This window comes from Drosophila santomea, chromosome 3L, assembly GCF_016746245.2.
Source record: "Drosophila santomea strain STO CAGO 1482 chromosome 3L, Prin_Dsan_1.1, whole genome shotgun sequence".
Classification (NCBI taxonomy): Eukaryota; Metazoa; Arthropoda; class Insecta; order Diptera; family Drosophilidae; genus Drosophila; species Drosophila santomea.
The window spans coordinates 21,025,121-21,048,076 of record NC_053018.2 but is presented as its reverse complement, the minus strand read 5'-3'; the positions used below and the strand labels follow the sequence as shown (position 1 = coordinate 21,048,076).

At 43.5% G+C, this 22,956-nt stretch overlaps 4 protein-coding genes across 7 annotated transcripts; all 4 read right to left on the bottom strand.

Moving 5' to 3' along the window:
- Positions 1-3,725: 3,725 nt before the first annotated feature.
- On the bottom strand, positions 3,726-5,973 carry LOC120447576 (polycystin-2). The gene has a single exon (XM_039629041.2). It carries the CDS (start codon positions 5,957-5,959, stop codon positions 3,779-3,781), a length of 2,181 nt encoding a protein of 726 aa, XP_039484975.2. The 5' UTR covers positions 5,960-5,973; the 3' UTR covers positions 3,726-3,778.
- Positions 5,974-9,356: 3,383 nt separating this feature from the next.
- On the bottom strand, positions 9,357-14,877 carry LOC120447580 (venom acid phosphatase Acph-1). 4 transcript variants are annotated; one of them, XM_039629044.2, is made up of 5 exons: positions 13,677-14,873; positions 11,920-12,018; positions 11,435-11,518; positions 10,742-10,900; positions 9,357-10,486 (listed from the first exon to the last, which is right to left on the bottom strand). In XM_039629044.2, exons 1-5 carry the CDS (start codon positions 13,836-13,838, stop codon positions 9,776-9,778), a joined length of 1,215 nt encoding a protein of 404 aa, XP_039484978.1. In that variant the 5' UTR covers positions 13,839-14,873; the 3' UTR covers positions 9,357-9,775. The 4 variants fall into 4 exon arrangements, with proteins under 4 accessions (XP_039484978.1, XP_039484979.1, XP_039484981.1 ...); XM_039629045.2 differs by lacking the exon at positions 13,677-14,873 and adding an exon at positions 13,095-13,115; XM_039629047.2 differs by lacking the exon at positions 13,677-14,873 and adding an exon at positions 12,987-13,062.
- A 688-nt stretch (positions 14,878-15,565) lies between these two features.
- LOC120447578 (venom acid phosphatase Acph-1) lies at positions 15,566-18,526 on the bottom strand. The gene is made up of 5 exons (XM_039629043.2): positions 18,260-18,526; positions 16,788-16,886; positions 16,643-16,726; positions 16,424-16,582; positions 15,566-16,351 (listed from the first exon to the last, which is right to left on the bottom strand). The coding sequence occupies exons 1-5, from the start codon at positions 18,440-18,442 to the stop codon at positions 15,644-15,646; spliced, it is 1,233 nt and encodes a 410-aa protein (XP_039484977.1). The 5' UTR covers positions 18,443-18,526; the 3' UTR covers positions 15,566-15,643.
- Positions 18,527-18,750: 224 nt separating this feature from the next.
- Positions 18,751-21,061, bottom strand: LOC120447577 (prostatic acid phosphatase). The gene is made up of 5 exons (XM_039629042.2): positions 20,513-21,061; positions 20,178-20,261; positions 19,965-20,123; positions 19,385-19,912; positions 18,751-19,056 (listed from the first exon to the last, which is right to left on the bottom strand). The coding sequence occupies exons 1-5, from the start codon at positions 20,810-20,812 to the stop codon at positions 18,859-18,861; spliced, it is 1,269 nt and encodes a 422-aa protein (XP_039484976.1). The 5' UTR covers positions 20,813-21,061; the 3' UTR covers positions 18,751-18,858.
- Between the last annotated feature and the right edge of the window lie 1,895 nt (positions 21,062-22,956).

Genomic DNA, 22,956 nt, shown 5'->3' with positions numbered 1-22,956 from the left:
GTAAACAATGAAGAATGTGTTTAATTATTTTCTTTATCCATCTGAACTTAAAATAAATCGGCTACCATCATATATACGAAAATAATTGTAAGCTAGCTATAATAGGAACTCACCAATATCTTTTCAAGTAATGACTAATTCATGAGCTTTAGATATAGTGGCTTCCTTGAAATACAGAAAAAACCTAGTGGTGTACCCAAATTGAATACTTGCTGACCATATTCTGCGACTTGGCTAATGATCCAGAACGCAAGCCTATCTTTGGCCTAATGCTCCGAAAATGGGACTAATCTCGCCCATTGTGCGCCTATCTATATGGCTAATTATGCTAAACAAATTATAGAATATGATTAATAGAGAGCACGGCCTGGCAATTAACTTTGTGCGATAAATAAACCGGAATATATACGTAAAAGTGAATTAATGCTCGCTGGAATTGCGGGCAGATTTATTGGTCCCGCCCACATTTGGAGCCCCTAGGGTTCGTTTTGGAGAACGGATTTGTCCTGCGATTTAACAATTCACGTAGTGACATTTGCATTTTTGATTGCCTCAATTTTTCTTGCACTGCTTTGTTTTTGCTTATGGCCATCGCAGGTGTCCATTGTAGGCGTTTCACCCCCAAAAAATGTAGGCAAAAAGTTTAAGGCCAAGAAACGTGTCGTGTAATTTAAACAGGTTTCGGTTTTAGTGGGGAGTTTTTGGGTTTAAAAAATGATACTCCAAAGGTCAGCGAGACTTTAAAATGTTGTGCAAGTCATTTACATGCAGATACCTTTTTGCTGGGCGTGACAATGTCTAATTATGCCGTATTGTGGGTGGCTCTTCTGTTTTTTACGTGGGAGTCAACGCCATTTACTTAATTCCCCCGCGGTTCATTCACGCCAGTGAGGAAAATATTTCAATCTGCGGGCTCCTTTTCTCAACGGGTATTAAAGGCTAAGCAAAAGTTCGAGGGACCAGCACAAAGAGCCCATGTATTATATTTCCAGGCAATTGTTTATGAGGCCTCCTTCTTTGGGTTGGGAACATGGGGACATTATTTTTTCGGTGGGAAGATTCGTGCCAAAGTGGCGGGAAACATAAAACCAAAAGAAAAGGAAACGACGAACCCCAAGCGGAGGGAAAACTCCTACACGCACTCCTCCAAGGGATTCAGGACTCAGGACTCAGGACCCGAGGAGTGACGCGTTTGGCGCTGCACCAGCACTTAACCTTGGCTGAACACCGAGGACACGGCACTCGAGGTATGAATTAAATCCTGCCACGAATGCTGTGGCAGGAAACTTTAACCCAAAAGCGCAGGACGATGTTGGCTCTCTTTCGAGGAACAGGACTTCCATTCAGCACTTCTCTTTGGCAAGAGCTTTCAGACTAAAGAGATGTAATTTTAAGAGAGTCTAGGAAAGAGGTCGGGAAACTTGTTTGTTAGGATATCTCCGAAGGGCAAGTATGGCCAGTTGCTGCATCTTCCTAAAACAAAAATAATAATACAAAAAATAATTAAAAGGTTTCTAATTTAATCATTGGATTTATCACGAACCTGTTTTCAGCTTTATTATTATTAAAGTATTATTTTAGATGTCTCATTATGATATATTCAAATCATTTTGATCCAACTTGCAATTTGCCTTGTTGTTTGGTCATTTCTAGTCTAACTGATAACTATGGTGGCCTTTCGATGGTTAGCTATAACAAGGTTCAGTTTCTTCGGAATTCTTTTCATGCTCTCTGGCTAGACTTCATAGCTTATCTTATATATTGGTGTGAGGTTCGCTGAGCCCCTTCGATTTTATCCATTCCTAAATGGCCCGTTCCTCTTCGATAGCAATTAAATCAGATTGTAGTATATTACTTTAGAGCTCATTGAGCACCTCCTATTCACCGACTTTAATTTTCGGAGGAAACTTATTGGAATTTTAGAGACATTATTCTTGAAGGCAGAGCTTTCAGTGGGTCCGAATCATCCATGCTAAACCTTCCTATATCTACATATAGCTTTCAAGGGCTTTATCACTCTCATCTTCATATCTGATACCACAGTCCATCGGCCTTGTGTTGGGTTGACGTAAATCGGATGTCGTTATTGTTTTTATTATTATTATTATTTTGTTTTAGTAAAGAATTTTTAGAAGGACATCGAAAGACGAAAAGCTTTTTATATTTAATATGACTTTATTTTTAAAGATTTTACCAGGTAAACGACTTATGGATATCGCATTTAGGGATTCATCCTGCTTGTAGATGGTTGCATGTGCTCTTTTCCCAGGATTGTTGGCTGATCTCACTCTTCGTCGACATCTGAATCTAAACCAAATATCGACGGGCGTAGCTTTTTGTGAGAAGTGTTATCATATTAAATTTTCTGATGCCAAATTTCCTTTTCTTTAAATTTCAATTTCTTTCCTTACGGTTGAAGAAATCACTAGGTGATGCCACTTTAAGAAATTGGTATAAAATATACCATGTCGAATATAAATGTTTTAAATTACTTTAATATTGTTTAATTTTAATTTCAAAACCAAAACAGAGGGTATTTGATTTCCATTAGAAGTTTGCAACGCAGTAAAGCTAACATACACATGTGTGTACATATGTATATTCTTTGCCCACAATGTCTCATAACAGCCAGCTTTCGTAAGCCAGCAGTACCAATGCATACTTTTGGGCGCTGATTGTGGAGCCATACAAAAAGCGATCAAAAATTAAAAACTTTTCGGGTAACTCACTGGTCTACTAAAACAGACTCAGGGGAAAATGCACACGGCTTTTGATTTGGCCACTCTTTCTTTTACCGTTTGTCTTCGGCTAACACACAGCCACACACGCACACGCACACACACACACCCTCACGCCGAGGAAAATGGAGAAACAGTCAGGTAGTTAAAACTTTTAAATTGAGGGCGGGGATCATTTGTGATTTCTGCCGTCTGGGCACTGCAAATAAAAGGAAAGGAGCCAGAATGGGGAAAATCCTGGAAAGTTACAGTCACGGCAGAAGCGCTCTGTCACTGCTCATTTGTTGCTAATAATTATAAAAGTTTTCCCCAATCCCCCTAGTGACGTAAGTACCACAGAAAATATATAGAAAAACACTTGCCAGACTATCTGTCTGTGGGCTGATGCTGATAGAAAAAGGACTCGAACTTTTGACAATTGTTTAGTTTACAGGATGTGCTCGACAATGTTTGCCGAGTCCTTTAGAGCTAGCATTTAGCTCAGATTTCGCAGCGAATAGCGAATAGTTTTGCAGTCGCGGCTCGGCCTAAAAGCTTGCAGTATTAAATTTTTATTTGCTTACTTCATAACAATAGTAAGGGCTGTGCCACTCCCCCTTTCAAAAGTCATTTGGTTCGGGCTCTTGGAGCTCAGCCAGAATTCTCGGATAGCAAACAGGCCGAACAAAGCAAGCGCCAAATTGCCCTAAAAGCCTTTTCAAGTCAAAAGTTTTGCCTGTTTGCGCATAATTATTTAGCTGTGACATAAACAAAAAATCACAAAACTGCACGGATGGGGAGGAATCCTGCAAAAGTATTTTAAGTAGTATTTAACTATTGGGGACTTGGGCAGATATTTTCTTTCAACTGCGCCGAAAGGGTTTCAAAATCACTACCATACTTCATTATACGAGTTTCCTTCTTAGATCTTTTATCATTAAAGAAGATACTACTGTAACCCTTATCATATTTTAATCTCTAAGGTATGTAAGAGGTCGGATCCCTGATTCATTTTGCTCATATCTCTTGCATGGTATAAACTGCGATTACGCCATCTTTCTTTAGTCCTTCGAAGTCTCCGGGACCTGGTCTTCATCCTGGTCTAGGCTAGGCAGGTTTCCATCCTCGTCGCCGAACATGAGCCTCTCAATTAGCTCCATTTGGGTGTGGAGAATGGCGGCCAGAGCAAAGGTTCGCTCGATCCTCTCCCTGTATTTCATCTGAGCCAGTTCCTTGTTTACCGGCTTTACATAGATTTTCTCGGAATAAATTGGCCTTATCTTAGTCTCTCGTCGCATAAGCTCAATGTAATCCAGTTTGCGTTGGATATTCTGTGAAACTGTGCGATTCTTTCGCTGGTAACCCCTTTGGCAGTGGAACAGTCTTACGATAAAGTTAATGGAGTCGGCATATTCAACGCGCAGGAATTGCCAGAACGTTATGCGCTGCATTACTTTCTTATCCCTATCCGCCTTGACACTCGCCATCTGATCCCTCATCATGGAAACAATCAAGTTGATCAGCATGTACTTGACCACAAAGCCCATTATGGTATACAATAAGATGCCCAGCCACTCTCCGCCGTAAAAGATATCCGGAGGGTAGATCACATTCGTAAAGCCAAAAGCGAAGCAGGTGACCGTAACAATGCCCTTGGGGAAATCCCTGAAGGTACTGGTATAGTTGCCATTAATGGTGACCGTCGCAATGCCAATTGCGATGATGAAAATGCCGGTTATTACGAAGGTGCAGAGCAGCGCCTGCCAAGCCATGGAGATTGTCTTTGTAAACATTTGGAAGGTGGCGGAAAACTGCATCACCTTCCACAAGCGCATAGTCACCAGGGCCACAGTCAAGCCCGTGACCACATCCTCAATGTAGGAGAGTTGCTCCGGCTGCCGAAAGTCCAGAAAGTCCACCACAACGGCGATTTCAACTTTCTTGATCATCCTTTGAACCAAGTTATCCCGCACCGCCATGACCATCCCCACCACGAGGCTCAGTATCACGATCATTGCATCCACCATGACCCACAGTGTCTTCAGCTGTCGAGGATCGTACCAGACCTTCACGAAGAACGCCTTGGTGAACTGCACCCACGTGATGGCAAAGATAAACACCATTAACATTCCGAACATCGAGAACTCCCTCAGCTGCTCTACAAACGTGTGACTCTCGACCCTCATGTGGCCTTCGGGATATTGGTAGGGAAACTTCTCCACCCACAAGGTGCACACGGTAAAGGTGTTGGCATCCGCGTTGTACAAGCTGAAGTCCATAAACAAAGCCGTCGTATTCGCATCCAGCCAGTTCTTTTTCATCAGGTACTCAATAATTTTTAGGCTTCTATGGCGGGTGTCCGAGAGCAAGACTGTGTAGCCCTTCGATTCCGGATAGTTGAACATATGCCCCACGTGGTTGATGCCCAGAATTAAGTTGTCCCGAGTCCCAGGCGGCAGCCAGGGTGTGTAGATGGGCCAGTACTTGTCCGTGTACGGAACCCTTTCGTAGGGCAGTGTCCAGCTCTCAGCGAACTCCCGCTCGGTGAACTCGGGAAGCGATAGACCCAATCGGTTGCTCTCCGTCCTCAGCTGCCTTAGCCTCACCACGCCCAGTAGTCTAGTGCCCTCCGCATGGATCCATGGAGCTCCGCCACTGGTGTTCTTGCCATCCGTAAAGGCCATCACCAAGGAGGTGACCACAAATAAATAGATATCTGGCACATTCCTCACACTCAGTAGTCCGAACGTATTCCCATGACTATACTGGAAGAGGATGTGCGTGGCCTCTGTGTTAAAGTACAGCAACTCGTCGAAGAAAGCCAAGGCCACTAAGAAGTAAACCAGGAACAGCTTGCCTGTGAGCCAGAGTTCCTGGGTGATCAGCCGATACTTCAGGTTGACCTTCTCGTTTCGATGCCTCTCCGTGATCATCAGTTCACTTCGTAGCGTCCGGAGGTGCAGTCTCAGCTCGTCCATCAACGTGTCCACCTTGGCATTCTCGTCGGCAGTCTCCGGAGCTTGATGTGCCGGCCAGAAGGCGGCATCCAGGGACATAATTGTGAACTTGATGGGCGTTAGGATCAGGATCTGAAGTATAGTAACTGCCAAGAACGCCACCAGAATCATGTTGAACTTGCCATCCTCGTGACGGAAGCCCGAGAACATCCAGAGGCAGGCCCCACAGAGGGCTATGATTATCAGGGTCAGGTAGAAGATGATGTTACTGAACCTCTTCGCCATTGCTATTTTTCAAGTCTCACTTAAGCCCCTATAAGCATCTATACAAATCACATGAGTAAGAACTCCTTTGACAGTTTAAGATAGGGTTCTTTGGGCTGCTTTAGTTTTGCAGTCCCAGTTTTAAGTGCACAATACTTTAATTGAACTGCTTAGACACATTGTATTACCCTTTTCCACATAGAAACTTTCACTCCAAACTTCAGGTTCCGAAGGTACCAATCGTTCGGTTATTTTGACTTTAACGATATAAAGATTTATCAGAAAATATTATATTCCTTTCACGTGCTGGATTGTACATATGGATACACATTCTTATATACAAAAATCTTTAAGATTAGTCGGCCTTCTAAATCGAGTTATGCTATAGAACGTGAAGTCTCCACAAATTGGTTCTGAATAGTACGACCAAGAAGCCTTAACTCGCTTTAATTTCACTGGCCTGCCGGTAGTTAGTTAACCTTGCATTTCTATGTCCTTGTCGGGTGCAAGCCCTGTACAAATTATTGTGCTATCAGTGGCACTTCAATGGGCTCCCAGCAGTTGCCACTTAGGGCAGCCGACAAGTGCAGCAGATGCACCACCACTTACCGCCTGCGAGGATATGACCCCCTAGCCCCATGAAGCCACTGGGCTCTCAGAGCTGGGGCTGGCAATAAAATTCCTAAACCTTTTTTGACAAATGAAACGTGCAACAAACAAGACGCCCAAGCGGCTGCAGGCGGAAAAGTACGTAAGACGGGGGTTGAAGCCCCACCAGCCAGCTTTCAGCTTGCAGCATCCAGGATACAGGTCCTGGGACCAGGATACAGGTCCTGGGACGTAGGATGAAGGACGCAGGACCGAGAATCTGCGAATGAGGCGAGCTCCAGTGGCAACAAAGATTTATGCATTTTACAGGGCAGACTACACTTTATGCGAAACTAAACGGCAAACAGTTTGAGTGAGGAAAGCTTTCACTCTCTTTGCAGAGAAAGAAAATTGTAAAAATCATCAGACCTAGTGTTAAACTGAATAATAAAATGTTTTAATGAAAAGAAAAGCTATTTTTTGGCAGTTTGATGTGTTTATTGTCTAATCGTTTGCGATAGCAAATTTAATTACTATTGATTCCATTGGGCACTTGGTATAATATCAAATCCGTACTCATTACTGGGTAAGTTACGAAATAAATTTTGTATAAATAATTTCAGTACTTCGAGTCAAAGAAAAATAATCTCTGTGCACCATCTGTGCATTCCTTGGGGAAGCGGAAATGAAGCATCACATGCCCCGTGCCCTCTTCGGATCCGGGGTTTCAGGGGAGGAAGTCCATTGTGCCTTTTAATAGACTGAACTACACGGCATCCGACTCCGAGCGCCGGCATCCTGCCACTTTGTTTGCCGGCAAACATTTGTGCAGCTTATTAATATGCATGCCACCCGACCACCCGGCTCTGCTCCCCCGGCTCCTCATCGGCACTAAGCGGAGGATCAGGTGTGCCCGCCCATCCGGGGTGCCACCTCCATTTTCTCCATTTCGCAGCCCCCGCCAATCGGAGCATTTTATCTCCTAGGCCAAGCACAAAAGTTTTAGCTGTTCTCGGTCCGTATCGAAAAGTCGTTAGTAAGCTGACCGCAGAAAGATGCGAGGCAGAAGTGCAGCGGCTCAGAGGAAACTTCGGCCCAACTGGCCGCTCCTATTTCTTGTGTCTCAGTGGCAGTCGGGCAAAAAATGGCCAACTTCCCTAAGACTTGCACTTAGCCCGCACAAAAGTTTGCTCGCCATTCCAAACTTTTTTGACTGAGCCGGAGATGAAACTGAAGCTGAGGCTGAAACTGAATCTTCAGTGTGCTGTAAGTAGATTTGTGGACCCTGGCATATGTCTCGTTCCCGTGGCTACAGGGGTGTGGCAAGTGCGGATCTACTGCCACAAGGAACTGCATAATAGGGTTAATAGTTATGCTAAATACTTCCTATCTAAATGCATGGGCTTTGGTTAATTCAACTTTGCATTTAGCCTCTTCCTGGTAACTATTTAAATATCCCTAATTAATTATGGGACCATTACTCTTAGCTGGGTACTTCTGGTATTTTGCCTTTTAAATGGTTAACCCCTACTCACTTACAGTCATCTCTCTAATGACGGGCACCCAGTCAAAATCGGTGCCCACATGGCGTATGCTGCAACTCCCCTTCGCTCTGCTTGCCATTAATCATCGAAATATAACGCGCTTAGCACATGCACTTATAGATTTGTCAGACGCCCACCCACACACACTCACCACTCCCCCTCTGCGGAGAATTAAATTAAGATAAACCAAGAGAGACCGCTATGTCGAGTGTCGCGACTATTAGATACCCATTACTCAGATAGAAAAGCACTAGATAGATGGAGATATGAAAGTGAGATATTGAATGCAATTCAAATGAACTTAGTATTGAGAGTCCGATTTTTAACAGATACAGACAGCTATAGATCCTGATCAATAATATACACACTTTATAGAGACGAAAACGCATCCATCTACCTGTTACATACTTTTCAAAGAATCTAGCATACACATTTACTAAACGAGTAACGGGTATAATTAAAAGGAGCAACAAACACACGAGCTGAATGCAATTGGGAATGCCCGACTTGCTACATGGGGATTCGTTTATTTTTTGGCAAACACACAACATATGCGTCCCGTTGACAAATAAAGTTTACAGATATGCACACACAAACACACAGAGGGCAGGAAAAACTGCCACACACAGACGCAGAGGAAAAGCGGGAAAACTGGAAGAGCGATGGCAACGCACACGAGTAAACAATGGCGAACTGGCAAACTGGCAAACTGGAGAACGAGCAGATGGTTAGGGCCGAGCCGGAATGAAATGGGCGAGGTGGAAAACACTCCCCAATGAAATAGTTTATGGTAAACCGCAATGCGAAAAATGTCACCTCCTGGCAAAAATGAGCGGGCAGCGGGGAAATGTCGAAATGTGGAGCTGTGGAAATGGGGAGATGTGGAGATGGCAGCAGGAACTGAAACAGAAATAGAACCCAAGATGGAGTGCCGCGGCGCATCCAACTGGCTAAACAAGTGCGGAAGTTGTTTGCGTTCGCCGCTGGCAAAGGCCAAGCGGAAGCGGCCTATTGGGCAATGGCAGTGACGGCACTCGACTGTCGCCACAAGGCGGAAATGAGCCAACTTGGCTGCCACATGGGGCGGAAAAGACGCCGGCTGACAATATCCAAGCGCAAACGTCGAACGGCAAGTTGGAACCCCGATCAGAGGAACTTTAAGAACTATGCTCGCTACACATAGGTGGACAACTCACAACTCCTTCATATGAATTTTGACCTATTAACAAATACAATTTTTAATTTTCTCAAAAGTACCAACGAGATTTGAATATTTGTATAGGATATATTATATTATTTTATTATTTTATTGGGCCATTTTCATTGGTAAAGTAACCGTAAGCTGCCATCGCATTCTAAAAAAATACCTATTTACACTAGATTAACTCCATAAATGTCTCACTATTCACACCATAAATTCTATTAATAAAATTAAAATTGAAAACATTTAGAGCATGTCTTAACTATTCCGTGTTGGATACAAATATGACTAATTCTAAGCATTGACGCACAACCAAATCCTTAAAAACTAATAAAAAAAACTTTTATTAAGAGTGACAGAAAATGTTCAACGCACTTTTATTCGGCCTATGCTAAACTATGGGCCTAACTAATATACTACGGCTTGTTCTAGGACTTTGGACAGACCCATTCCCTGAGATGTGTAGCACCATAACGAATTTCTGTTTCCCCTGTATTCCGGTTCTTATGGCCCACGGAGAGGTGGCTCTGTGAAGGCTTCATTGCGAGACTCGCACCTCTTGTCATCGGCTTCCGTGGGAAGAACGTCCTTGGCGAAATCGAGCAGCTTGTCTAGGGGGCACTGGAACTCGCACCCTGGCAGGGTGAGCTTCTGAGCCTGGCCCTTGGGATCGTTGCGGAAGTAGATCTCCACCCAGTAGTCGCCGGTCTCCTTGTTTTTGTGCAGCTCAAACATGATCATCGAGGAGTAGCGAGGCATCTGGCGTTCCCAGATCTTCAGGGCGGAAAGAACGTTCACCACTGTCGAGTCGTGACCAGCGTACATGAAGAGCTTCCTGCCACTGGGTTTCAGGGTTCCGTTCTTCTTCTGCTGCATCTCGTCGAGCATTTTCTTGAGGAAGGGTCCGCCCTTGATCTTCTGCATCTCAGGCGTATACACGTTGTAAATGTAGCTCTGTTCGGCGAGGAACTGCATTTTCTCCGGGAAGTAGGAGTGCGTCCATTCCGGCAACTCCAGACCCCACTCCTGTTCCGCGAGCAGAGTCAAGTATAGGGACTGCACGTCCTCAGGTTCCTTAAAGCTCAGGCCCGTGTGCTCTTCCAGCTCTTTGAACATCTCCAGATAGGGTTCGATTTCCGCTTTCACCTCCGGCAACTCGTAGACCTCGTTTAGGGCCTCAAAATATCGCGGGCAAGGCTTCCGCACCAGTAGAAGCTGAATAATATTTAAAATGGCAAAATTATTCGTACTCTTTGTGGAGAGAAATGTCAACATTCAAGACTTAAATATTTTATAGCAATAGCTGGTATTTAAATTTGTAATGATGCGGTTTTATCTTTCAATCAGGAATGTGCAGAATTTAAAAGCATGTGTTAAATGCATTAATGTTTGATTCAGCACACAGATATACGCTACACACATACAATTCTATTCTTCTAATTAATCATCGCGGTTATTAAGTATACGCACCGTATCCTCATTGAGTTCCTGGGAGAAGACAGGTATGGGCTGCCAATTGAACCGGCTATTCCAATCCATGTCGGTGCCTTTCGGCGGGAAGAAGGCGGCCAAAACGGTCTGCATGGTCATGTGGGTCCGTGGCACCCCCGTCGCCTGAGCGTGGACCGACTGTCGGGGGAAGGGGGCGCGGGCGGGAACGGTGATGGAGAAAGCGGAGAACCAGAACACAAGGAGCAGAAGCAGAAACAGAAACAGAAACAGAACAAGAGGAGAAGAGAAGGAATTGAGTGATGAGCCAAGCGCGCTTGAGCTTTGCAATTTGTAAACGTCCGCACTATCAGGCAGCAACCCCACGGACGTGATGGGGGAATATGGTAAGGGTACACAGAGAGAATCTAGATTTACTTGTAAAAACACTGCATGTACAACTATAACAAAAAAGAAACGAATATCAATGGATGTAATCAATGAATGCTATTTGTAGCCTGGGCATAAAGCTTTTTAGTTTATATTTAGGCTAGAAGATAGTTCGGAATCTAATCTATTTGGCGCTCCGAACTTATAGATTGTGGAGAATGATTTCTGTTCTATCGAACTAGGAAAGTAAACTTCATCCATTGACCAATTAGTAATCAGAAATTTCTCTCTGTGCAGGGGTGTAAGGGTTGCGCCTTCTCGGTTCGTTAGTGACTGCTTACTCACATCGGGACTGTAGTTGGGCGCCAGAAATTTGCCATAACGCTTACGCAGCCAAGTACCAATGTTGAACAGCTCGCGTTTGCCATTCTGCAGCGTTGATTTATTGCATGGCATGAGCGGATGGCACGTGAGACAACACCAGCGGGCGAGGGAAGTGGGCAGCCAAGATCCAGGGATGCGGGGTTCCGGGGAGGGGTCCGAGACGGAGACGGAGATAGAGATGGAGAGAAGTGTTATAAAATAATAAATGCCTTGCATTTTTGCAATTGCATAAACATATGCATGTGTATATGTTAATGCAGCCCCAGCCGCACCCTCTTACTCCTCATCGCTTCTCCCGGAAAAACATTTGCATTTCAATTTATTTAAATGCTTTGCGGGGAATGGGATTCGGGTGCGGGAATGGGAACGGGAACGGGGATGGAAATGTGGTGGGGATGGGGATGACGAGGCGAAAGTTTGCGCTGCACAACTTTTTCTCCACTCACATTTGTTATTTGTCCCCAGCCAAAGGGATAGTAGGTCTCATTTACATAGGGATCCCTGGGATACGTATCCGCCGGCGTTCGTGGTCCATGTCGGAATACCTGAAGTTTGGCAATTACACTTTCTATTAGTAAACGGATTCACCACACACGCCACGTATGTACTGTGTGCTGGTATTACACTTATATGTATATATACTCGTATTACATTATCAAGCGATCGACAAGCAGAAATGTTTTACAAACTTGTCACGTGACGCCTAAGACTCTGTAGCTCGTGCGGACCCAGTTTTCCGCGGAAGTATTTTCGGTTTGATTGCTATAGCTCGTGTTGATAAGAGGCGTTCGTCTCTAAGGTCAGATCTCGGATCTGGATCGGACAATCTGAAAATCTATATGTGGGTTTTCAGTAAATCAATCGCGGATGGCCGGAGCTCAAACAAAAAGCAAAAGTGCGTCGCAGCTTTATTTTATAATATTATTTTACGACTGACTGCGGACTGGTTTTGGCCGAAGTTTAATTTGGGAAGCCTGTTTTTCGTTTGTTTTGATTGCGGTTTTGTAATTAATTTTTTCTGTGGGTCTTTGAAAGACGAATGAGTTAGCAAAGAGTATAATCGAGTAAAGTAAAGTAAGAGTTATTTTGGAAGAACTGATAATTTATGCGTTTTGGTTGCTTTTATTCAGGTTTATTTAAAATAATTAGCGGACTTGTTAATTAAGACACAAATTGACGAGGCGAGTAAAGCGTTCCACAAGTCATGCGTTTTTTGTATACTTTTGTTATTTAAGTTATATATAGCATTAAATCTAATTTTAATAAAACTTAATAAAATAATTGGCAAACCAATTGCGCATCACAGACAGCAAAATATCTACAATACAGTACTATTATTTATGACGTTCTTTAATTGGTTTCGCTGAGGTTTCCACAGCCACTGCCTTTTTGGTACAAGCTTTTATGTACAAACCTAGTATCTATTAACTGAAATACGAAACAAAAAAATATTTTCAGCGAGAAACATTTACGCTTGACTTCGTGCGATTGTTCTTCGCGGACTGCAACTCACGGCAATTATATGAATATGTACAAAGTATCTGAATGAATTCAGAGAGATAAATGGCTAAACAGCTGATATAATGGGAAAAGCCACTTTTGAAAATTCCACCGGCTATACCGTCATATCTTAGTTCACTTTCCATACTGATGGTTCCGACTCAACAAGCGAACTGAGTGTTATCTGCTGACAGAATACTAGGCTGTGGTGTAATCGTAATTATAGGCTTACACGACTACAAAAAAATTAGCCTGCGCTTGCACTTTCGCTTAACGCGATTATATATAAATGCTTTATCAACAAAATGCTGGTTTTATTGGCTACGTAATGTCAATGCCAGAATTTCTCAATTCGGTAAACAAAATTTAAGAGTGACTACATTAATGTGTGTTATCAGCTGAAATTGTGTGGCGACGATGATGCCGACGCTGAATAACTCAGAACGGCGTTAATTGGTGCGGAAAGCTTTCCTGGGATAAACATTTAATAGAAGCTCTATAAAATTAAAAACGACTTATGTTCTTATCATTGTATTCTATGATTTGAATGTTAGATACGCTGTTAGTTCTGGCACTTTTGTCACACACACTCCCAGAGGTTTCCCTTATGACCCTGAAATCTACTGTTGTGCGGCAAGTGTAGTGATACCTTCCATCTGTTATTTATATTCGATTTAATATTAGTTTTACTGATCCGACTTACCACATGCAGCAGCTCGAGCGTGGATTTATCTGCGGCGGGATCGTAGAGCTTGGCCGTCGACTCGACCGCCGAGTGAGCGACGCACCAGATTATGACCGCCGATGCAATTAGTCCGCCCGTCATCGCGAGACAATGCCTTCGGGTGAAATGCGAACGCGGCATTTTGGTGGCCGGGCTTTATAGGAGTAGAGCTAGTCAGGGGATCGGATCTCCGGTTCTCAGATTCTCCGGTTCTCAGATTCTTCGAGTCACCGAACCTGCACTTTGGGCTGGTTCTGGTTTCGACGGCTTCGGACTTGGTTTTTGGTAGTCGCGTTGGTCTCGAGACAGATCGCAGACTATCTCATTGGGGTCGCTCTTGGCTTTGACTTTGTTACTTTTTTGGGGTTTTCGAGTGGGTTACGAACTGGCTGGTTTGCAGAGCGGGTGGAGAACGGGTTTTTGAACCACTAAAGGCACTGGTTTTTCCGAGTGTAGGGCCAGCACTATCTTCTGTTTGCAGTGAACTAAATACTATGCTGATTGGCGGTGTGGCGACATTGGGCTTTGGCATTCGACTTTTCCGAGGGCGCACGCGACTGTCTTTGTGTACTATCGTTGGCCAGACTGCGGGTAAATATCATTGCAGAAGTAGAAAAGGCATGAGTTTGGCTCTTTTATCGTTCCATTATCGCCAAATGCTTTCGTCACCGTCGCTCTTGTTACTTCTATTATTCCATTTGTTATTTGCTATTGTATGTGGCGGGCACTCTTTTGTACGAATAAACGTTTAAATGTTTGACCGCGCTGAGACCCCAGACACCGACGCAGTGCCGCAGCGATTGAGGCGTTTTAAAACGCGGCCGCGACTTTTAATTTATATGAACTTTCGGACTCGCTTCGCTTACTTATTTTTTTGCTGTTTAGCGCCGCCGCCAACTCGTAATACCAACGAATTTGTCATCGAAACTGCGTGTGTAAACACTTTGGATATAAATCGGTTAGCTGCTGGATCCGGCAATATGTTAATTTAACATTATCCATTCTCGTTGCTTAATTGCCGGAATTATATATTGGTTTTGGGGCTTGGCTGAATCTGATTTACGGCTTTGAAGTTTGGAAGTTTTTGAAACACAATGTCCATCTGGTATAATTACATACTGCCCTTTTGTTTCAGTTTGTTTTGCTTTTTTGTGAGTTACTTCCGATTCAAGTGAGTGGAGCCTCAAATGCCAACTGTTTGAATTGAAATAGAAGCGAATAAACGTTATATGATGGATGTGCGGACTTTCAGGGAGAGGGCAGGTTAAAATGTTCTAAATAAATGTCCAAAAACGAATCTTTACACCTTTACAATCTTTTTCCAGAGAAATATAATATTTTCGGTCCGAACTATGCTTGTAGAATTATTATCACATTAAATATGTAACATCAAAATGCAACATTTTTAAAACTTTAAATCGAAGCTAAGAACTATGCCAATATTGTTTGAGTATACATTTTAACTAAGAACTTTTCTTAGAATATGCGTAGCCTGAAAGTATACACTGCGTATATGATGCTTAAGTAAAAACAAAAAGTAAATCCATTTATTTAATAAAGTAAAAACACATCGTGTTACTTTAACGAGCATTAAAAGATAATTTTAGTTGGATTTATTGGGCAAGCAAAATAATAAAACAGAGGAAATATTTTATGCGACACATTACAAATTTATATAGTTAGGTAAATATTTGTTGTTTTGCAAAATGTTTAGATTATTATGAACTGTTACTAACTCTATGATCTGCCTTCTAGCACCGAGAGTCATTATAAAACTAGTTGCTCTCACACTTCAAAAGTTAATTAGTTAATGATACACCTCCAGCGTGCCAATCATGCAAACACTGAAACTAAGCCACACGAAGCAGTTACACAATAAAATATATTTATTAAGTTAGTAACATTAATACTGCACACTGGGTCATTAATTATTATCAATTCGCATTCTAGTGATAGCTTATCTTAGCTCCCCCTTGAGTTCCCTTAGCCTTGCACAGCTCTGCATAGGGCGCATCGGGAATGATGTCCTTGGTTAGTTCGATTAACTTGTCAATGGGGCACTGTTTTTCGCAGCCCGGAATCTGCAGCTGCAGAGGCTCTTCGTTGGGATCATTTTGGAAGAAGATTTCCAGGAAATACTCCCCGGTCTGCGAGTTTTGGTGCAGCTCGAAGGCAATAAGGGCCGAGAAGCGGGGCATCTGAGCCTGCCAAACATTCAAGGCGGAGAGCACATTTGTGATGGTCCAATCGTGACCGCAGGAAAGGAACATCTTGCGATTGGCAGGCTGCAATTCTCCGGAGATCCTGTCATGCATTTGCTTCAACAGCAGCTCTACGAAGAAACCGCCTTTCATCTTGCGCATCTCGGTCGTGTAGGCATCGTAGACGTAGGACTTTTCGGCCAGGGGTAGCATCTTCTCCGGGAAGTAGTCGTTGGTCCACGAGGGCAGCTGTAAGCCGAAAGTCTGTTCGCAGAGCAGTGTGATGAATACATTGGTGACATCGTGGGCGTAGGTAATATTGAGTCCGGTGCGACTGGTCAGTTCCTGTAGCAAATCGGAGTTCTCGGCATGCAGCTTTTTAACCTCAGGAAGGTCTATCACCTCCAGAACCGCCTCATCGTATCGGGGACAGGGCGCCTTCATCCTAATGCGCTGCGGATCACCAAGGAATAAACAGGGATAGTTAGTACAGCTGTGATAGAGTTTAGGCTGTGGTACTCTTACCACGTCAGTGGCCTCCGGTTCCATCACAATGGGAATGGGCTGCCAGTTGAGCAGCTGGTTCCACTCCATGGGAGTGTTCTCCGGGGGAAAGAGTCCGGCGAGCACCATTTGCATGGACATCAAGGTGCGCGGCGACTCCGATGATTGGGCACGGATCACCTGAAATAGAAACACTCTGATAAGTTTTACGGCTCAATGGGATGGCCCATCTTATCGTACATCAGGCTGATAATACGCTGGGAGGAAATCTTTATAGCGCTGCCGCATCTGCTTGCCTATTTTATACAGCTCCACTTTAGCACCCTGTAAAATATAAATCTCATTTCAGCTTTGACAGTCTTGTTTGTGTTTGATAAGTACTAACGTTGGTGAGTGCCCCCCATCCGAAGGGCTCGTAGGTTTCGTTGATATACGGATCGTTGGGATAAGTGCTGACGGGAGTTCGAGGTCCATGACGAAAGAGCTGTTAAAAATAAAAATGATATACAAATTTGTGACTGTACACAATGGAATCGAACTTTAAAGGCCTGATGTCTTTTTTTAATGAACTAACTTAACTTAACTTAACTCAATTAACTTATGTATGATGCGTAAAGAAAAGATACTCTGAATGAGTAATATACATATATTTGGAAAGCACATTACTCTTTACTCAAGCGACACATAAGTAAGTAACTAAGATAAGTATCTAGTAAGTGGCCATATATGGAAATCTGCCATACTCAAAAGTCATGGTCACACGGTTGCGCTTATGTCGTGTGTGACAATCGCGCACCATCGCGGAAGCTTTTCATGTCCAAATATTCATGTAAATGTGATGTACCGTTCAGTTGAGATGCCTACAGCTCAGCTACCTCACGCACTTTCATTCTCGATCATCCAATATCATTCCATGGATTTTGTCGACGATTTCTGCATGACGACCTCTTTTGGCGACCTGAACGTTCGCATCACTTGTACTGGTACGACACAACGAACTCAGTAAACCATTTCTTAACCATTGAATTGATGGTGCAGAGTCCCATAATATTTATCAGTCTTTCCTTGTTTCGGTGATGGATTTTTTACGCAAAAATAATGCTTAATTAGCACACGAAATTCATTTTTTCCATTTTCGTTAAAATTCACGAGATCGTCTGCTTTCATGCTATAAAAGCAAAAAAAACGCAGCTTTCTCAAAATTTTACAGTCAGCTGTTAATCGGTAACTGCTGACAGGAGCAGTGTTGTATTTAGAGCAGGTGCGCGGCAAATACAAAAAGTCACGGACTTATCAAACGACCCTCGTATATGAAATATGTACGAATTACAAATTATTAAATTGTGCCAGGTGCTATGTTTGCAATCAAGCTGGGGACCCAGTTGATTTTAATAAATAAATATTTAATCATTAACTTGTTCTTTTAGAGCTCAAATCATGCAAATCAATATGAGAATAAAAAATAATTAAGTAATCGTTTCATGAAACCGGTTTTAGGTCTTGGAACCGTATGCAATATTACGTATACGTCACGCAAACAACAAACTGGCTAAGGAACGCTTTTGCCAGTAGTTTGCTAAAAGAGAACTGAAGCGGATTCTCATTGGAAAACCCAGGTGAGCCATGGTTTACTTAAGAGAACACTTCATTTCAATTAATTTCGCAGCACTATAACGTTTCGCACTACACGTTAATGGTTCAGATTAAATGGTATGACACATTTGATAATTTTATGGTCTGGTGACTTGCACAGTTGCCAAATATTTAACGAGCCCTAATTCGGCATGAGTTAATGGTTATAAAAAGCCATCTTTCGGTGCAATTATTTAGCATTCCTTTGGTTCTCCACTCACTTACCACGTGAACCAGCTTCAGGGTTGAGTTGCTGACATTGTCCTTTGCCGGGCTTGTTTCCACTGAGTTTTGCGAAACATCCTTAGGACCTTCAGTGACTTCCTGGGGCACTTCAATCTCCATGACGCCTCCGCGGGCGATCAGAACACAGCTCACTGAGAGCAGCAGACCGAGATACTTTCGCATTTTCGCGAACTAAAATTAGCAGATCGTTAGGAATTAAGTGGACCGGCTTGGTTGCGGCTTGTGCGTCGAGTGAGTGCATCCATAGAAGCGCGGACCGCTTTTAAGCCTCGACTATGTGGTCACCCATACTCGAGTATACTCGTGCCCGCACTCACACAGACGCAGATAAGAGCGGCGAAGAGCGAGGTGCCCAATCAGCGAAATCGCCAACTAAAGGCAAACAGTTCACAAAAAGTCCGTCTAATTAGTTTCACACGAAAATGATTTCCCCCCGAAAAATTAACTCAATGACCTGTATTTTTGGGGATTTTTATTGTACTGCTCTTTCTATAACATTATTTTTCTTAAACCACTCACTCTACGTCGACGCTTTTGTAATACTGAGTGCGCAAATTCGCGTTGGCAATTGCTTCTCGCTAACGGCCATTCTGATCGATTATGCGCGGTGGTGGCTCCACGAAGTTCCCGTCATGTGGCCGGCACCTCTGCTCCGCCGGCTCCGTGGGCAGCACATCGGCACTCAGCTTCATGAGGCGGTCCAGTGGACACCGGCGGTCGCAGTCTTTCAGCTGGAGCTGCTCCAGACAGCCGTGCTCGTCGTTGCGGAGGAAGATCTGGAAGTCGGGAATCATGAGCTTAATTAACATGAGCTAAAGCTGGGATTTAGTTGATTTGAGTTTGTGTTGCAACTACACTTATAATATTTATAAACTGGGGAAACAAGTAGATCCCAGTCGCTAAAGCTTCTTTTGATAGAGCCCAAATAAGATTTTGAAGTTTCCCGCATTAATTATAGAATTAAGTACAATCAGGGCTGATAACCGTGGGATTCTCCCAAGCTGCAATTATTAAAACGTGCCCTGAGGTTGAGATATCTTGAACTAGCTGTTAAACCGATTCCAATAACTTATCACGTTCAGTAGGTTCTAGCTGTTTTCTTACCTCCACATAGTATTCTCCGGTTTCCGTATCCCTATGCGTCTCGAAAATGGCCATCACCGCGAACCGGGGCATCTGGCGCTTCCACACACCCAGGGCCATCAGGATATTGCCGACGGTCCAGTCGTGGCCCGTGTATATGAACATTCGGCGATCCTTGGGACTCAGGCTTCCCGCCCTCTTGGCAACCATCTCCTTGTACATCCTATTCAAAAACGGTCCGCCCTTGATCTTCTGCATCTCGGGGGTGTACGCATTATAGACGTAACTCTGCTCAGCCAGAAACTGCATGCGGTCGGGGAAGTAATCCTTGGCCCAGTCGGGCAACTTGTAGCCGAACTCCTGCTCGGCCAGGAGGGTTATGTAGAGGGAATTGATATCCTCGGCACTCCGGATCGCCTTTCCAGTGAGATTTGTCAGCTCGTGGAACATTTGCTCGTAGGGCTCAGTTTCGGCGATGACTTCCGGTCTCTTGAAGACCTCCTCCAGGGCTTCAAAGTACCGGGGACAGGGAGTGCGCACCAGCAGGAGCTAAATCACACATTTAATTTCATTTATAGGCAGCTGGGATATGATTACCCACCGAGTCCTCATCCAGGGGCTCCGACACGATTGGAATGGGCTGCCAGTTGAGGTGCTTATTCCACTCCATGGGGGTTCCCCGTGGCTCGAACATGCTGGCCAGCGTTGTTTGCAAGGACATCATGGCCCTCGGAGAGGCAGTGGCTTGGGCATGCAGGCTCTGCGAGAATGAATCTGTTTGAGCACGGAATTAAAAAGTACTTAAGAAACCTACATCCGGTCTGTAATAGGGACCCATGAAATCGCCGTATCGCCGATTCAGCCAGCGACCCATTTCGAAGAGTTCCCGTTTTCCGGACTGCAAGTAAGGTAAATAGTTAATAAACAGTATTATTAGGAATTAGGATTTAAAAAGCGCTTTCTTTACTTAGCGTGGATAGGTTAGCATAATACTGAGATCATTATACACTCTGCAAGAGTATACCAAATAAAGACTACCACAGTTTAAAGACTGTTTTAAAATGTGTAATATCAAGAAAAGCCATCATATAAATATATGGCTTAAATGGTTAGATGGTTTAACTTCGAGAACTAAGCTGATTCACTCACATTAGTCACATGTCCCCAGCCCGTTGGCTTGAAACCATCGTTTGCGTAGGGATCCTTGGGATAAGTGTCCACTGGGGTGCGAATGCCATGTCTGAACACAATGTGCACCAATTCCAAGGTGGAGTGCGTGGTGTTGGGTCGCGTCTTGAAGCACTTCGATCTGGATGCCTCCTTCCGGTCGAGGTCCTTCGAGGACACGCCGCTGTTAAGCACACCGATCACAATCACAAGGCCCAGAAGGCCAGCTCCCAAGCCAAACATTGTGAGCATTTGTTTTCGCGTCCACCGACCGAATATCATTTTGAGGCCTGATTCCCTTTTATACAGATCGAAACAGAGGCGGAAGAGCCGAAATGCCGAATTCCCAAAAACGAGATTTGGGTGTACTGATTTTTGGTGCTCGCTTTGTTTATTTGTTAATTTGTTTGTTTAATTGCAATGTTTAATTGCTGGCTGGTTTTTAATCGATCGTTCCGTTGTTTTTGCGAATTTTCGGCTGCAAAAACGAGCTGCAAGGCGCGTGCAACTCACAGCGCGTGTGAAACTAAAATAAAGCGTTGACAACTTGGTACGGAGAACTTAAAAGAGAGATAAATCAACGCTCGTCTATTCGGCTTTTGTTGCGTCAAGTGTCATGTTGTTGTGGTTGTGCTGACCACTTTCCACCGAACTCGGCTTCGAGCCGAGCTTACAAGCCAGGCCTTCCACGCCGAAACGAAATCGAAAAAAATCCCAGTTAATTGGGCGTTTCTCATTGAACCAGGCAATTACGTATACGACATGTGCGACCATTTGCGGAACGCAGTAGCACGGGCCCACAAAAAACAGTTCCAACATCCCATTTTGGGTCTATTTTTAGTACCGTACCGCCCACTGTCTTCCAGTTCGAAATTTTCTTGGCAGCTCGCATGGTCATTACCCACATTGGGTGATTCAGTTCCTGGCCACTATTCAAAGTGGTTCGACATCTCCTGACTCACGACTGGGTAAGTTTGCTTACTATCGACTTTGTTTTCTATTCAGTGCTCGGGACATCCCCAGAAACATATTTGTATGCTTACACTAAAACTATACTTACTTCAAAACGGTTTTAGTCAAAAATATTTCGATGAGCTCTCCTAGTTACAAGTGATAAAAGAAACTGAACTGAAAGCAGGAAATCACTATACTAATAATACTACAAATAAGCACCTTGCAAGCACTTGACTTTGATTGGGATTTAAGTAAAGAAAATCGCGGCCAAGATTGCTGCACCTCGAGATATATGAGGATATATGTATGTCTAAAGGTCTGATACGAAGCCATTAAAACTGCGGTAGGTTAGTAATCAAAGGGGTGTGTTGGGTGTGTGAGGCTGTAACAATTTAAATAAGCTTATAAACTAGCTCCGCTTGCATAACTGGGACATGTTAAGTGGAAGCTGAAATTTCGTGGCCCCTTTACTTATTTCTGAATTCATTCTGGCATTAGAAAGTTATTAAAGTCTACATCTCGAACCGAAAGTGCTTGGGAAAGACAACAAGTAATAAAATCGTGATACATGTGTATGCTTTAGCTGCACTAATTATTTGCCTTGTCTCACTTTGTTGACACTTGCTCTGTTGGGAGATAATAATTTTAAGTTGCGTATTCGCAATTTCGTCTTGTTTGAACAACTTGCTGGGCTGGCTTTTTGTTTTCTGTGCGACTGTCAGAAATTGGCCAATAAATGCCAGCTGAGGTCTCTATTTCGCTAGGAACATCTCTTTGTTTGTTTTCTGTTCGTTTGGTGTCAGACTCGCCTTATTTTGTTTGCCCGAGAGCTAATTACCCGACCCGACCCGACTGGCCAAGTCCGTCGCCAGAACTCCGTGTTTGGCATGTGGCTAATTGTTGTCAAAATGAATTTTATGGTTAATTAATGACGACGTCGGCGATTAACCGTTAACTGTGTCTTTGCCAACTTCCGAACTATGCAATTACCTGAAAAAATGTATTAAAACAATGAGTGCGCTGCGTGCTGAATAAGCTGCAATTTCGTAATTGACTATGACTTTGGCCAGTGAGTCTTGAACTTTCGTCTAGCTATTTGAGTTCATATTGTTTTTTGTTTGATCTGAGTCAAAATTAGTATCAATATAATTTGTAGTCAGTCGGACATACTCATGGAATAATAGCAACTATGCCTGCGAGCAACGCAATCGACATTTGAATTGCATCAGCTGACAAAGCGATCAACATTTTTCAGACGAATAGTGAAAATACATGGCCTTGCTAGCGAACTGTGAAAGTAAATTTAAAGTGAATTCGGATTAGTTCAGATTCAGTAAAAATCAAATCAAAATACCTATAGTGTAAAAAGTTTTGTTAATCTATCTCTGAATTTAGCTCTTCCATTAGTTCGCAGATTGTATATCCTTTATTCGGAATTCTGAATTATACGAAAATATGAGTTTGTTTTAATA

What these genes read in the sequence shown, in the direction of transcription:
- LOC120447578 (XM_039629043.2), bottom strand. Translation starts at nt 18,442, where the DNA reads ATGCGAAAGTATCTCGGTCTGCTGCTCTCAGTGAGCTGTGTTCTGATC. An exon ending in CCCTGAAGCTGGTTCACGTG is followed by an intron (nt 16,887 to 18,259) that starts GTAAGTGAGTGG and finishes TATTTTTAACAG; the next exon opens with CTCTTTCGTCATGGACCTCG. An exon ending in AACCGGAGGCCACTGACGTG is followed by an intron (nt 16,352 to 16,423) that starts GTAAGAGTACCA and finishes GGTGATCCGCAG; the next exon opens with CGCATTAGGATGAAGGCGCC.
- LOC120447576 (XM_039629041.2), bottom strand. Translation starts at nt 5,959, where the DNA reads ATGGCGAAGAGGTTCAGTAACATCATCTTCTACCTGACCCTGATAATC.
- LOC120447577 (XM_039629042.2), bottom strand. Translation starts at nt 20,812, where the DNA reads ATGATATTCGGTCGGTGGACGCGAAAACAAATGCTCACAATGTTTGGC. An exon ending in GCTGGGGACATGTGACTAAT is followed by an intron (nt 20,262 to 20,512) that starts GTGAGTGAATCA and finishes CCTTACTTGCAG; the next exon opens with TCCGGAAAACGGGAACTCTT. An exon ending in GTCCCTATTACAGACCGGAT is followed by an intron (nt 20,124 to 20,177) that starts GTAGGTTTCTTA and finishes TCATTCTCGCAG; the next exon opens with AGCCTGCATGCCCAAGCCAC.
- LOC120447580 (XM_039629044.2), bottom strand. Translation starts at nt 13,838, where the DNA reads ATGCCGCGTTCGCATTTCACCCGAAGGCATTGTCTCGCGATGACGGGC. An exon ending in GCTGGGGACAAATAACAAAT is followed by an intron (nt 11,519 to 11,919) that starts GTGAGTGGAGAA and finishes TCAACGCTGCAG; the next exon opens with AATGGCAAACGCGAGCTGTT. An exon ending in CGCCCAACTACAGTCCCGAT is followed by an intron (nt 10,901 to 11,434) that starts GTGAGTAAGCAG and finishes TTCCCCCGACAG; the next exon opens with TCGGTCCACGCTCAGGCGAC.